The sequence below is a fragment of the Epinephelus fuscoguttatus genome, linkage group LG21, assembly GCF_011397635.1.
Source record: "Epinephelus fuscoguttatus linkage group LG21, E.fuscoguttatus.final_Chr_v1".
NCBI lineage: Eukaryota > Metazoa > Chordata > Actinopteri > Perciformes > Serranidae > Epinephelus > Epinephelus fuscoguttatus.
Genome location: NC_064772.1, coordinates 39504478 through 39520039, shown reverse-complemented (window position 1 = coordinate 39520039; position 15562 = coordinate 39504478). Strand labels below are relative to the sequence as shown.

The 15562-nt window shown below is 45.1% G+C and overlaps 1 protein-coding gene across 1 annotated transcript in view; it reads left to right on the top strand.

Annotated features, from left to right (window-relative positions):
* lama1 (laminin, alpha 1) overlaps positions 1 to 15562 on the top strand; it is a 71264-nt gene that overhangs the window by 25657 nt on the left and 30045 nt on the right. Inside the window, exons 17-25 of the mRNA XM_049564867.1 lie at positions 1155 to 1265; positions 1340 to 1467; positions 2825 to 2911; positions 2989 to 3200; positions 12331 to 12437; positions 12610 to 12790; positions 12877 to 13013; positions 14530 to 14763; positions 14954 to 15097. Coding sequence (XP_049420824.1) covers positions 1155 to 1265; positions 1340 to 1467; positions 2825 to 2911; positions 2989 to 3200; positions 12331 to 12437; positions 12610 to 12790; positions 12877 to 13013; positions 14530 to 14763; positions 14954 to 15097 — 1341 coding nt within the window. The remainder of the gene's footprint in view (positions 1 to 1154; positions 1266 to 1339; positions 1468 to 2824; positions 2912 to 2988; positions 3201 to 12330; positions 12438 to 12609; positions 12791 to 12876; positions 13014 to 14529; positions 14764 to 14953; positions 15098 to 15562) is intronic.

Here is a 15562-nt window from a genome sequence, read left to right as displayed (position 1 = left end):
GAAGATGATTCCACAGGAGAGGAGCCTGATAGCTGAAGGCTCTGGCTCCTGATCTACTTTTGGAGACTTTAGGGACCACGAGTAACCCTGCGTTCTCAGAGCGCAGTGTTCTGGTGGGATAATATGGCACTATGAGCTCTCTAAGATACGACGGAGCTTGACCATTTAGAGCTTTATAAGTTAACAGTAGGATTTTAAATTCAAATCTGGATTTTACAGGGAGCCAGTGCAGAGAAGCTAAAACAGGAGAGATATGATCTCGTTTCTTAGTTCCTGTTAGTACACGTGCTGCTGCATTCTGAATTAGCTGGAGAGTTTTTAAGGACTTACTGGAGCTACCTGATAATAGAGAGTTACAGTAATCCAGCCTTGAGGTAACAAAAGCGTGGACCAATTTTTCTGCATCTTTTCGGGTCAGGATAGGCCTAATTTTCGCAATATTACGCAGATGAAAAAATGCAGTCCGTGAGGTTTGTTTTAAATGAGAATTAAAAGACAAATCTTGATCAAATGTTACTCCGAGGTTTCTTACGGTAGTGCTAGAGGCCAGAGCAATGCCATCTAGAGAAACTATGTCATCAGATAAAGAGTCTCTGAGTTGTTTGGGGCCAAGAACAATAACTTCAGTTTTGTCTGAATTTAACATCAGGAAATTGGTGCTCATCCAGGGTTTTATGTCTTTAAGGCAGTTATGGAGTTTAGTTAATTGATTACTTTCTTCTGGCTTCATCGATAAATACAACTGAGTATCATCCGCATAACAATGGAAATTTATAGAGTGATTTCTAATGATGTTACCTAAAGGAAGCATATATAGAGTAAATAGGATTGGTCCGAGCACAGAACCTTGCGGAACTCCAAAACAAACTTTAGTACGTAAGGATGATTAATTATGAACGTGAACAAACTGAAAACAATCAGATACTTAAGTTACTGTTACTACTGTTAGTGATGTTAGCACTGTTAGAACTATTGATAACATCAACATGTGTAATGTGATTTTTTTGTTTTTGTCTGTGTATTTTGTTTATGGTTATGTGTGTGTGTGTGTGTGTGTGTGTGTGTGTGTGGTTGTGTATATGGTTGTATTTATGGTTGTGTGTGTTGTTGTTCATGTGGTTGTGTGTGTGGTTGTGTAAATGGGTGTCTCTCAGGCATGTCTCCCAGGTTTCTACAGGATGGGCGGAGTCTTGTTTGGAGGAAACTGTCTGCAGTGTGAATGTAATGACCACGCCTCCGAGTGTGACATCGATGGAGTTTGTCTGGTGAGTTGGACAAATGGAGGAAGACAATGTGGTCAAACTGTTACCATGGTAACAACTGTCTGTGTGTCCCTCAGGGTTGTACCCACAACACCACTGGTCCTCACTGTGATCAGTGTCTTCCTGGTTTCTATGGTGACGCCACAGAGGGGACAGCAGACGACTGCCGGTTGTGTCCATGTCCTCTGACTGAGCCGTCCAACAGGTTTGTCCAATACTGTGTTCAATACTCTGTCCAGTACTGTGTCCAGTACTGTGTCCCACTACTCTGTCCAGTACTATGTCCAATACTGTGTCCAGTACTGTATCCAGTACTCTGTCCAGTGCTGTGTCCAGTACTCTGTCCAGTACTGTGTCCAGTACTCTGTCTAGTACTGTGTCCCAGTACTCTGTCCAGTATTCTGTCCATTACTATGTCCAATACTGTGTCCCGTACTGTATCCAGTACTCTGTCCAGTACTGTATCCAGTACTCTGTCCAGTACTGTGTCCAGTATTCTGTGCAATACTGGGTCCAGTACTGTCTAGTACTCTGTCCAATACTGTGTCCAGTACTCTGTCCAGTACTCTGTCCAGTACTCTGTCCAATACTGGATCCAGTATTCTGTCCAATACTGGGTCCAGTACTCTGTCCAGTACTCTGTCCAGAACTGTGTCCAGTACTGTGTCTAGATCTCTGTCCATTACTCTGTCCGGTACTGTGTCCCAGTACTGTGTCCGTTACTCTGTCCAATCCTGTGTCCAGTACTCTGTCCAGTACTGTATCCAGTACTCTGTCCGGTACTCTGTCCAGTACTGTATCCAGTACTGTGTCCAGTACTCTGTCCAGTACTCTGTCCAATACTCTGTCCAATACTGTGTCCAGTACTCTGTCCAGTACTCTGTCTGTTACTCTGTCCAATACTGTGTCCAGTACTCTGTCCAGTATTCTGTCCAATACTGTGTCCAGTATTCTGTCCAGTACTCTGTCCAGTGCTGTGTCCAGTCCTCTGTCCAGTATTCTGTCCAATACTGGGTCCAGTACTCTGTCCAGAACTGTGTCCAGTACCCTGTCCATTACTCTGTCCAGTACTGTGTCCCAGTACTCTGTCCGGTACTGTGTCCAGTACTGTGTCCAGTACTCTGTCTGTTACTCTGTCCAATACTGTGTCCAGTACTCTGTCCAATACTGTGTCCAGTACTCTGTCCAGTACTCTGTCCAGTGCTGTGTCCAGTCCTCTGTCCGTTACTCTGTCCAATACTGTGTCGAGTACTCTGTCTGTTACTCTGTCCAATACTGGGTCCAGTACTCTGTCCAGTACTCTGTCCGGTACTCTGTTTGTTACTCTGTCCAATACTGTGTCCAGTACTCTGTCCAGTACTGTGTCCATTACTCTGTCCAGTACTCTGTCCAGTACTGTGTCACAGTTCTTAAATTATTAATAATTTTAAAATTAATTTAAAATAAAAATGATGATTGTAATGTTGGAAGATTTGTCTCTGAATAAACTGTACTGAAACAAACTGTATTAGTCTAAAGAGACAGTGTGTGTGTGTGTGTGTGTGTGTGTGTGTGTGTGTCAGTTTCAGTCCCACCTGTGCTCTTGACGCATCTGGTCAGGTGTCATGTGACCAGTGTGAGGATGGATACACAGGAACCAACTGTGAGAGGTGAGAATGACTGACAGGCTCACCCACCAATCAGAAGCAGTGAACCTGGTGTGACGCTTGTCTCTCTGTGTCTCCAGGTGCGCCAGTGGTTTCTATGGTAACCCACAGGTAGTGGGCAGGGCCTGTGTCCGTTGTGACTGTAACGGTAACGTGGACATCAGACAGGCGGGGTACTGTGACACCGTCACTGGGGAGTGTCTGCATTGCCTCGGCAACACTGCTGGGAGACACTGTGAGGTCTGTCGGCCTGGTTACTATGGTGACGCTGTGCATGCAAAGGACTGTCAAGGTGAGATACACACCCCTGCTGTGAGATCACTGAAGGGCCAGGGTTTTGTTTGTCCTCAGCTCTGTCTCACAGGCAGCTCCTCCTGTCACACACGCATCGCATTTCATTAGTAGTACACCTTCCTGTCATGCACTTCCTGTCAGCCATTATGTCACACAGACGGGAGCTCAGGGTGGGCGGTGGAGGAGCAGCGAATTTAAATGGAACACACCTTCAGCCGAACCTGACACGATAAATAATCTGTCTGTCCAGATTATTGATACAGGATCATGATTAAAAAGAGATCAATCTGAAGATTAACTGTGACATTATACCCATGGCTGCAGCCGCCATGTTTTCAGACCGCCACATTACGGTGACCACAAAAACTCAACAACACCCTGAGGGAATTTCTCTCACTGACTAGACGATGACCTGATCAGAATTTGGCGGTCAAAGGTCAATCTGACGTGAACATGATGACATCATCATGTTTTAACGTGGTGTCCAAGGAACGGAATGGAGACGTTTGACATGATGACTTAATCATGTTTTAACATCATGTCTGAGGAACAGAACAAAGACGTTTGGGGTGATGACATCATCATGTTTTAACGTCATGTCTGAGGAACAGAACATAGACGTTTGGGGTGATGACATCATCATGTTTTAAGACATGAGACATTTGGACAGACTGAACTGGAACTGAAGTCAAAGAGAGGAAGTCAATGAGAGGAAATCAACAAGAGGAAGTCAACGAGGAGAAGTTAACATGACGAAGTCAGCCAGAACAAGTCAACGAGGAGAAGTCAAAGAGAGGAAGTAAACAGGAGGAAGTAAATGAGAGGAATTCAACAAGGGAAATCAATGAGGAGAAGTCAACATAAGGAAGTGAACGAGGGGAGGTCAACCATGGGAAGTAAGTGAGGGGAAGTCAGCGAGAGGAGAAGTCAACGAGATGAAGTCAGCAAGAGGAAGTCAACAATAGGAAGTTAACGAGGGGAAGTCAGAGAGAGGAAGTCATTGGTCTCTTGTGTTTCTATAACTGAACCGTTTTTGTGTCGCTGATGAAGCTCAGAGACTCAGTGAGGTTCCTGCTGTTGGATCAAAGAGGATTCAGAGCTGAGAGCTGATAGGTCGGTTTTAACAAGGTGTAAGACGTACTGAAGGATTGACTGGTTCACACACACACACACACACACACACGCACACACACACACACATACACACACACAGTAACATACACACACACACATACACAGTACCACACACACATATATACACACACACACACACACACACAGACAGCAGGAATGTTGATCTTTTTAAATCCAGATTAGATTTGACCTCATTGTTCTGCTGTCACATGACTGTGTGTGTGTGTTTTATAATTTTGTTGATCAAACATTGCTTACTGTACAGACTTTTCTTTAGTGTTTTGGTGCACAATAGTAAACATTCCAAATTAACAAAAATAAAAATATGTAAATAAAAATCCAGAAAATGTGATGTTCTGAGACATTGTGGGAACATCAGTGCTTATGAGGACCGCAGCGTCCTGCCAGCAGGGCTGGACTGGGACAAAAAATCGGCCCGGGCATTTTGAGCCTAGTCCGGCCCACCAAGTATTGATGGAAAGACAATGAAGCCTATGAATGAAACCAAACTTTCTTGTGACACCGCTTGTACACTGTCTTGTTGGTGTATATGTACTTGTCTAATAAATTTAAACCTACACCATCCTCCCAGTCCCATTATTCTATACAGTACTTACTTAGAGGAACCCAAAAGGCTGCTTGGTCTAGTGAACCTCCTGAACAATAAACGTATGATGGGATCCTGAAAATTGGACAGTGAGGAACAGAGGTGAGACATGATCATTGATGAATATTAAAATGAATAAATGACAGATTTAGTGATATTTTCATAGACTATGTACTCACCATATCAATAAACAGCACAGCAACACATAATACTTCCTCAAACATGGCAACCTTTAAAAAGTGAAGGGATATTTTAAATTGAATGGAAACATGCCCACAATAAAAACAAAATACAGGTAATTATTGTCCACAAGAGTTTGCTGTTACATGTCAGTAAAAAAAAAACCAATAAGATAAAAACACAACATATCTAGAATAAAGAGGATATTTATGTATAAAAGACAAATACATTTAAGTAGTTACTTTTAACTCCAAGCCACTTTTATGGTAATGAGCAGCATCACATCTCCTGGCAAATCCTAATTTCATTCAATCTAAATTATATTTGCAAGTGTAGAGGGTTTATGATGAATATCAGCCTAATCATCTGGTTTTACATGAACATTTTTGCTCTGTTGAGCTTTAGCTGTTTCAGAGTAAAGAATTACTGCATAGTGCACTTATATCAATTAATAGATATTGAAATATTTTACTACCTAACTAATAAAGACTATACTTAACTAACTAAATGAATAAAATAAAGTTACTGAAGCACTAAGATCACCATCACTAGTATAACATCATAGAAACAGCCCAGCAGGAGAGAAACCCCGTCATGCTGCTCAATAGCCAGATAAATTGTTAAATGGCCTACTCATAATTATGCTGTGTTAAGAGTTAGCAAGCACAACGAAAATAAACTATCAACCAAACTTGATTCATATCTGACCCAGGTAGACTGCAGTTCATCACTTCTTACCTGAAGTTCAAATTCCCCTCCAGTCGCACCGACTGTGCCGTCGTCATATAATGCGATGGCCGCGGGTCTCCTCCTCCTGCCTCCCCTTCGCCTCATCCACCTGCTGACGGCCACCTCCGCCATCATTACCTGCTGCGGCTGCTTTGGATGCCAATGCAGGTGCAGTCACTGATGCTGTCGCTGAAGAAGCTCCGCCATAGCCAGCAAACATCTGTGCTATTTTAACACATTTGGCAGCATCTTCCTAAAGGGCTTGTCTCTTTTTCTCTCTTATTTTTTCTGCACCTCCTTTGAGTTTCTTCTCAATTTTGTCAGTCTCCTCTCTCTCTGTATGATTGATTGACTGGCAGCCGAGGCTCAAGTGGGAGGGGGCATCAGCCCTCGTATCATGACATGACTAAAAACAAAAAAAAAAAAAAAAAAAAAAAGGCCCAGCCCAAAATTACCATCAGCCCACCCGGGAAAATGGCTGGTATGCCCGATGGCCAGTCCAGCACTGCCTGCCAGAGAGGAGCCACTGGACTGCTCAGCCACAGTCTTTCCTGCCCTGCAGGGCCCTGTTTCAGGAAGCAGGCTCCACAAACTCTGAGCATAATCCCGATTTCCGGGTTGACTGATCCTGAGCTGAGAGACTCTGAGGTTTCAGTTCCAGAACAGCTGATCAGAATCAGTTCAATCAACTCTGAGTATGTTCAGCCTGAGAGAGGCACGTTCACGGCGAGCACTGAAAGGCATCATCAGTGGAGTGCAGATAACGTGATAATCAGTGAGGATGCAGAAAGCCGCTTGTTTCATCCCAGCTGAGTCTGAGATTTTACAAAAACTAACACATCAGCTGCAGCTGAACAACGTGAGGTGTGATGGAAACAGACTGCACAGTGTGTTAGTAGGTAATGTGAAGTGATGTTATGTGTTAATGTGTCTAATATACAGAAAATACAGCAACATTACACAGAGTTCATATATTTTAATATAACTTGCTGTATCATCTTATTCAGCTGTAATGTGATGGAGCCCAAACACACTGGGCACAAACTCAACATCAAACACACAGATATTAAACAGACTGGTAAAAGTTTTGTTTCTACTGATTTCATTCTGTCAATATTAGGCTGAGGTTCATTTAACTGCTGTGAAATGACTTCATGTAATCTCCTTTATTCTCACATGGAGCTATTATGGGATGTTGAGTCCCATCAGTGAGCCAGTTACACCGCGGAGTCTCTGAATATATGAAAAGTATTTATGAATCACTGCATCATGTATCCACGTAGATTCATTTCTCATCAACACTGACAAACCTGCAGTTCTTTGAAATTCCTCTTTTTTAAGATTATTTTCGGGGCTTTTGTTTCCTTAAATGGCAAAACAGCGTCATGTTGAGGGAGAGAGGGAACGACACGCAGCGAGAGTCTACAGGCTGGGTTTGAACCCGCGGCCGCTGCGTCTGATCACGGGGCGTCCGCTCCATCCACTGAGCCACCGATGCTCCGTGGTAATTACTTTAATAATGGATTGTGATTTATGTCCAGGGAAAACCACAACAAGGGTCCAAAGTCTTTTCAGAGCCAGAGACACTTTTCTTACGGGCCGACAAACCGCTGTCTCTCTGATGTGTTCAGTGTCTCTGATGTTATAAAGAAAAGAATCAAAGGACAATGCATAAAATGTGCTGTGATGATAATGTAAATCCAGGATGTGTAATATGTGATATATGTGGGTGGAACAGATTGTTAGATAAATGATAGAGTGTGAGGTCAAACAGTATCTTTCATATAGACACTCCTCCAGGGAGACATCCAAACAGGCTCTAATCACCTTCTCCTTACACAACAGCCTCTGAATACACTGGGCCTCAACCTCCACCACTTCATTCACTAAAGGACACGCCATGTTTCTACTTCCTGCTACACGCTCAGCCTCAGGCTGACATGAAGCAAACCTGTGACTCAGCAGGCTTGCTTCATGGAGTAAGTTGCCATAGTAACTGACTCAGGGTTTCGCTGAGCTGGCTTTGTGAAACGGAAAACACAGAGTTTCATCTCAGGCTGAACAAACTCCGAATCCTGCTTTCTGAAATAGGGCCCAGGGGCCTCATGTACAAAGACTTGCGTGGATTTCCTACTGAAATATGGCGTACGCTTGAATCCAGAAAACGTCGTATGCACAAAAATATCCATATGTATGAATCTATGCGTACACATGATTCCAAGCATATTTCCTTTGTACATCCCAATCAACGTGGAATTGAGCGCACATGTTGGAGAACCCGGCCCCTCCCTGTCCACGCCCCCATTTAAATATGCAAATCATATTTAAATAGACCATACACCTGAGATTCCCCTCTCTGCACGATCAGAAAACTAAAACAAAATAATGAATAAGACGGGAAAAAAAGAAAATCTTCACAGAATGCGAATTGGAAACGCTACTCATTTAAGTGGAGGCGGGCAAAGATGTACTTTTTGGCACGCTGTCCTCCGGCATCAATACAAAACGCAAGAGGAGTGAGTGGGAGAGTGTGTGTGAGGCTGTCAATGCTGTGGGGTCAGAAAAGCGTACACACGCAGAATTAAAAATGAAGTGGTCCGACATTAAGGTGGACGTGAAGCAGAGGAGGGCTGCCCACCGCTCAGTGTGGCCAAAACAGGCTGGGGGACAGGAGAGGAGGAGCTCACCCGTCTGAACAGAGAGTCGCCTGGGGTCAGTTGAAAGCAGACAATTAATTACGTGAACTGGATTTACAGTTTATATTTGTTAATTTTATACACCACTTACACAGATCACACACTATTGTTGTAAATGAATGCAGAAGTGCGCCAGGGAAAAGGTGAGGCTGATTAGGAAATGTTACACTTTACACACGGGTTTATTGACATGAGTACTTCACACACAGAGACAATCAGGGGCTTGTTAGAAAACTCTGAAGCTGTAGTTTAAAAAACAACAAGTCACTAACTTTAACCACTGACTAGTACTGATGCTGTGAAGGCAGGATAATATTTGGGGGCGCACATGTTCAGTGCCCATCATGGGGATTAATATTAGGACAATTAAACGAATAAATTATTTACTCACCAAGAAGCCACCCATCGCGCACAGTGCCAGCTTGTAGTCTGTTCCCAACCATGCTGTTACTCAGAATGTATGAATCATGCATTGAACCAGGCCACCTCGCCACAATGTTGGTTAATTGCATTTGCGCATCACATATGGTCTGTACATTGATCGAATGAAAATGCTTCCTGTTGACAAAAACAAATTCATCCTGCGATGGCGCTTTTATAATGTGTGTGCAGTCGATAGCTCCGATAGCATTAGGAAAACCAACTTTCGCTGCAAATTGCGCTTTAATGTTGGCCTGTCCAGCTGCATATGGGAATTTGATATACCTGGCTGACATGCGGATAATTCCTTCCCACACAGCTGGCATGACTCGGCTCAAGGTTGACTGATCGGTCGGCCAGCTCCCTCCGGAATGCCTGTGTTGCTAGGAGTCCCGGTGTGGTCAGCACCTGTATGGATACAGGCAGCACATGGCTCCTCGCTGTATCACGCTCCAAGGTCGGCCGCAGCTCTGCGCACAGTTCCAGGAGGATTGCCCTCGGGAACCAATGCGGCAAATACTGCTAAAACGTTGTTAACGGTATTTTTGGCACCACGTGGGTGTGTTAATTGTTCATCAGTGTTAATTGTTCATGTGTCTCTGATGTGCACATCACTCTGAGGACTAATTGTTTTCACATTTATTTATTATAACAGTTTACCAGCATCACCTCTAAGTGTCGCCAAAGGATCAACAGCTGTAGAAACGTGCGTACGCCAGCCATGAAGTTGGCGTGAGGCACTGCACATTTCCACGGTCATTTCACTTTTGATACATCTGAACTTTACCGTGGAAAAGGACGTACGCCACGTTTTTGTGCGTACGCACCCTTTGTAGCCTGAGTGTCACACTGAAGCTCCCAGAACCTTCAGTCTGACATGGCTTCCACTGAAGGCGATTTACAAGGGGGAGGGAATTTGATTTTTTCCCTAACCAATCAGTAGAGATCAACGACTCACCCAGAATCTGACGTCACCAGTATCCATGCCTCGGGGGTGCTGAAAACAAGCGAGCATTGCCCGTTTAAAATGTCTCCGTCATCGTGCACGCCCAGCTGCATCGCCATTAAATCCAGTTTAGCAGCTTCCTTAATTTGGTCGTCCATTAACGCGAGTAGTGGCGAAATACCTCGATAGCATCGTTAATGTGGTCTGTAGGATCTGTAGCGGTCGCCATTGTTGCTATCCTCACCAGTTACCCACCGGTGTACAGCTTGACATCAGCGTGGCCCTGATTGGCTAATCGCTGGACCCGCCCCCACCCCCGGCGTTCATTGGTCCGTCTATCGTTTGGACGAGATAAATCGCAAATTCATTGCAGTATGCCAGCCCAGAGATGCACGCCTACTCAGTTGAGTGGGCGGGGTCTATGGTCTGGAACCAGGCTACACCCTTTGTACATGAGGCCCCAGGTCTTTCAGGATCCTTGGGGTCCTGCAGGTCTCTCAGGGTCCTCGGGATCCTGCAGGTCTCTCAGGTTCCTTGGGGTCCTGCAGGTCTATCAGAGTACTGCAGGTCTCTCAGGGTCCTTGTAGTCCTGCAGGTCTATCAGGGTCCTTGAGGTCCTGCAGGTCGATCAGGGTCCTTGTGGTCCTGCAGGTCTCTCAGGTTCCTGCAGGTCTGTCAGGGTCCTCAGGGTCCTGCAGGTCTCTCAGGGTCCTCGGGGTCCTGCAGGTCTCTCAGGGGTCCTTGTGGTCCTGCAGGTCTCTCAGGGTCCTTATGGTCCTGCAGGTCTCTCAGGGTCCTCGTGGTCCTGCAGGTCTCTCAGGGGTCCTTGTGGTCCTGCAGGTCTCTCAGGGTCCTTATGGTCCTGCAGGTCTCTCAGGGTCCTCGTGGTCCTGCAGGTCTATCAGGGTCCTTGTGGTCCTGCAGGTCGATCAGGGTCCTTGTGGTCCTGCAGGTCTCTCAGGTTCCTGCAGGTCTGTCAGGGTCCTCAGGGTCCTGCAGGTCTCTCAGGGTCCTCGGGGTCCTGCAGGTCTCTCAGGGGTCCTTGTGGTCCTGCAGGTCTCTCAGGGTCCTTATGGTCCTGCAGGTCTCTCAGGGTCCTCGTGGTCCTGCAGGTCTCTCAGGGGTCCTTGTGGTCCTGCAGGTCTCTCAGGGTCCTTATGGTCCTGCAGGTCTCTCAGGGTCCTCGTGGTCCTGCAGGTCTCTCAGGGTCCTTATGGTCCTGCAGGTCTCTCAGGGTCCTCGTGGTCCTGCAGGTCTCTCAGGGTCCTGCAGGTCTCTCAGGGTCCTGCAGGTCTGTCAGGGTCCTTGTGGTCCTGCAGGTCTCTCAGAGTCCTGCAGGTCTCTCAGAGTCCTGCAGGTCTCTCAGGGTCTTTGGGGTTGATTTCTTTGGTTATTCATATAATTCGTATTATTTATTTGCATAGTATTAAAATAGTTGGTATAAAAACATCAACAACAATAAAAAAACAGATTGTGCAGGTGAGATGAAAAACTCCTTCAAGGGTTATAAGTTATCTCACCTAAATATTCAATAAAACAAAAAGACAAAGATTTAAAATTGCCTATAAAATAATCAGTAAGATACAATATAGTACCAAAAATAGAAATATAAAGTAGAAAAGAATCATAAAGTAAGCCATCTAATAAAGTCCCTAATCAATGCTGTGTGTGTGTGTGTGTGTGTGTGTGTGTGTGTGTGTGCGCGCGCGCGCGTGTTTTGTATATTTATCAGAAACAAACAAAATCAAGAACAGAAACAAAATACTAATCAAATGTACCACTGAAGGTGTGACACTAATCTGCATTCAAAACATCATCAAAGCACCATAGTCAAATGCAAAGTTTATCTTACATCTAAACAATTTTATAGTTCATTTTGAATATAGAGAAACCAGAAATTGTTTTAAATTATTTTTAAATATTGACAGAGATGGAGAGATATTTACCAAGTGTTGATGTTAATTACGCAGCTCTGCACCACAATACTTCAGCAAAAGATGACCCCTTGTGGTGAGATTCTTAGGCAGTTAATTGGCTTGCCGGGTACTATATTGATGAACGTCAGAATTCAGTGTGAAATAATTCTCAAAACCCTTCTCAAAAGATCTGGATTAAAAAAAAGGTCTGGATTAAATCTGGTTTTATCAACAAAATTACAAATTTGAATTGTGTTTATGTCATAAATTGCTAAGTTTGTGTGTGTGTTATAATTTATCATTAAAAAGTTACGTTATGTTTTCACATAAGTTTTCATTATTTACAGAATTAATCTGTTTCTTGTTCATCACTGTTACAAAGAAGCAAAGCATCATGGGAGCTGTAGTTGTAAAATGTGACTGTTGGGGGCGGGGCTTTACATCATTGGGCGGGGCTCCTGAATTGAACTAACAATGGGCGGGTCTACTCTCTGTCACAGAGTGTGGCTGTGATGTCAGCGGCTCCCTCTCCAGCGTATGTGATGTCACAACAGCTCAATGTTCGTGCAGAGAAAATGTGACAGGACGCACCTGTGACCGCTGCCAGGCAAGAGAAACACACATACATTCCTACATTACCAACAGTGGATTTGGACCTTACACCGTCATGCGAGGACAGTTAGGAGTCCTCGTCAGTATCAGTGATTGATGATTACAGTGACGTCCTCGTCCATCTGTTGCCATGGTTTCACTTTTAGTTTTGACTTTTGTTCTTTCAGCCTGGCTTCTTCGGGCTGCAGAGTGGACGGGGCTGTCAGCCCTGTGACTGTAGCCAATCAACATCCCTCTCTGAGTCATGTGATGAGGAGGGGCGGTGCCAGTGTGTGGAGGGCGTGGCTGGAGACAAGTGTGACCGCTGTAGCCATGGTTACTATGGTTTCCATGCCAACGGCTGCAAAGGTAGTGACACAGAGATAACGAGTTGTTTGTCTGCCTGCTGACTGGTCAGCTCTCTTGTGCCTGACTGTGATGTGTTCTCCTCCCAGCATGCACCTGTGATGACACAGGAGGAAACTGTGACCCTGACAGCGGCAAGTGCATCTGCCCCGCCCACACAGAGCGAGACTCCTGCGACAGGTGTGAGAAGGGTTACTGGGGTCACGACCCCGCCACAGGCTGCAAGGTACGTACAACTACACACAACTACACACAGGAACACACAGGTACTCACAGGTACTCACAGGTACACACAGGTACTCACAGGTACTCACAGGTACACACAGGTACTCACAGGAACTCACAAGTACACACAGTTACTCAAAGGTACTCACAGGAATTCTCAGGTACACACAGGTACACAGAGGTGCTCACAGGTACACACAGGCACTCACAGGAATTCTCAGGTACCCACAGGTACACAGAGGTACACACAGGTACTCACTCACAGGTACACACAGATACACACAGGTACTCACAGGTACACAGAGGTACACACAGGTACTCACACGTACACACAGGTACACAGAGGTACTCACAGGTACACACAGGTACTCACAGGTACACACAGGTACTTACAGGTACACACAACTACACACAGGAACACACAGGTACACAGAACTACACACAGGTATACACAGGTACACACAGGTACTCACAGGTACACACAGATACACACAGGTACTCACAGGTACACAGAGGTACACACAGGTACTCACAGGTACACACAGGTACACAGAGGTACTCACAGGTACACAGAGGTACTCACAGGTACACACAGGTACTTACAGGTACACACAACTACACACAGGAACACACAGGTACACACAGGTACACAGAACTACACACAGGTATACACAGGTACACACAGGTACTCACAGGTACTCACAGGTACACACAGGTACTCACAGGTACACACAACTACACACAGGAACACACAAGTACACACAGGTACACAGAACTACACACAGGTACCCACAGGTACTCACAGGTACACACAGGTACTCGCACATACACACAGGTACTCACAGGAACTCACAGGTACTCACAGGTACACACAGGTACTCACAGGAACTCACAGGTACTCACAGGTACACACAGGTACTCACAGGTACTCACAGGTACACACGGGTACTCACAGGAACTCACAGGTACTCACAGGTACTCACAGGTACACACAGGTACTCACAGGTACTCACAGGTACACACAGGTACTCACAGGAACTCACAGGTACTCACAGGTACTCACAGGTACACACAGGTACTCACAGGTACTCACAGGTGCACACAGGTACTCACAGGAACTCACAGGTACTCACAGGTACACACAGGAACTCACAGGTACTCACAGGTACACACAGGTACTCACAGGTACTCACAGGTACTCACAGGTACACACAGGAACTCACAGGTACTCACAGGTACACACAGGTACTCACAGGTACTCACAGGTACACACAGGTACTCACAGGAACTCACAGGTACTCACAGGTACACACAGGTACTCACAGGTACTCACAGGTACACACAGGTACTCACAGGTACTCACAGGTACACACAGGTACACACAGGTACTCACAGGTACACACAGGTACACACAGGTATTCACAGGTACACACAGGTACTCACAGGTACTCACAGGTATTCACAGGTACTCACAGGTACTCAGGTGAACTCTCACTAACATCTTGGCATCTCTTCAGCCGTGCAGCTGCAGTGCAACAGGAAGTTCAGCCCCTCAGTGTGACCTGACCAATGGACACTGTCGATGCAAAGAGGGGTTCTCTGGCAGGTCATGTGACCAGTGTGCCCCTGGTTACCATGGCTACCCAGCATGCTTGGCATGTGGCTGTGACATGGCGGGAACAGACGAGATGTTCTGCAACGCATCACTCGGAGTGTGTGACTGCAGACTTGGCGGCGAATGTGTGTGCAAGGTAACACAACCGGTGTGTGTGTGTGTGTGTGTGTGTGTGTGTGTGTGTGTGTGTGTGTGTGTTTGCACAATTTGACACAACAAGTATGTAAACAATAACAAAAAACTCCACCCACCTGAGGCTGATGTCATCTGATGGGTGTGTGTTTCTGTGTATATAAATATTTGACACAGTAGTTGTGTGTGTTTAGGTGGGAGTTTCCGGTCAGCGGTGTGAGGAGTGTGTCTCTGGTCGGTTCGCTCTGTCCGCTGAGAATCCAGAAGGCTGCTCGCCATGTTTCTGTTCAGGACTCAGTACAGACTGTGAGGAGAAGGGCGGGCTCTACAGAGTACCTGTGAGTACATGTACACGTGTGTACTGCATATAGACACAGGTGCACTGCATACATACACACGCGTACTGCACATATATACACATGTGTATTATATGCATATACATCTCTACTGCATATACATATATATATATATATATATATATGTGTGTGTGTGTGTATATATAGACACTTGTGTACTATATGTATACACACTTGTACTACATATATACACATGTGAACTGCATATATACACGTGTACTATATACATACACTTATGTACTGCTTATATATATATATATATATATATATATATATATATATATACTTATATACACACGTGTACTATATGCATACACACGTGTACTACATACATACATATATGTACTGCATATATACACATATGTACTGCATATATATGCACATGTACTACATACATATGTAATGCATATATATACACGTGTACTACATACACACACATATATACTG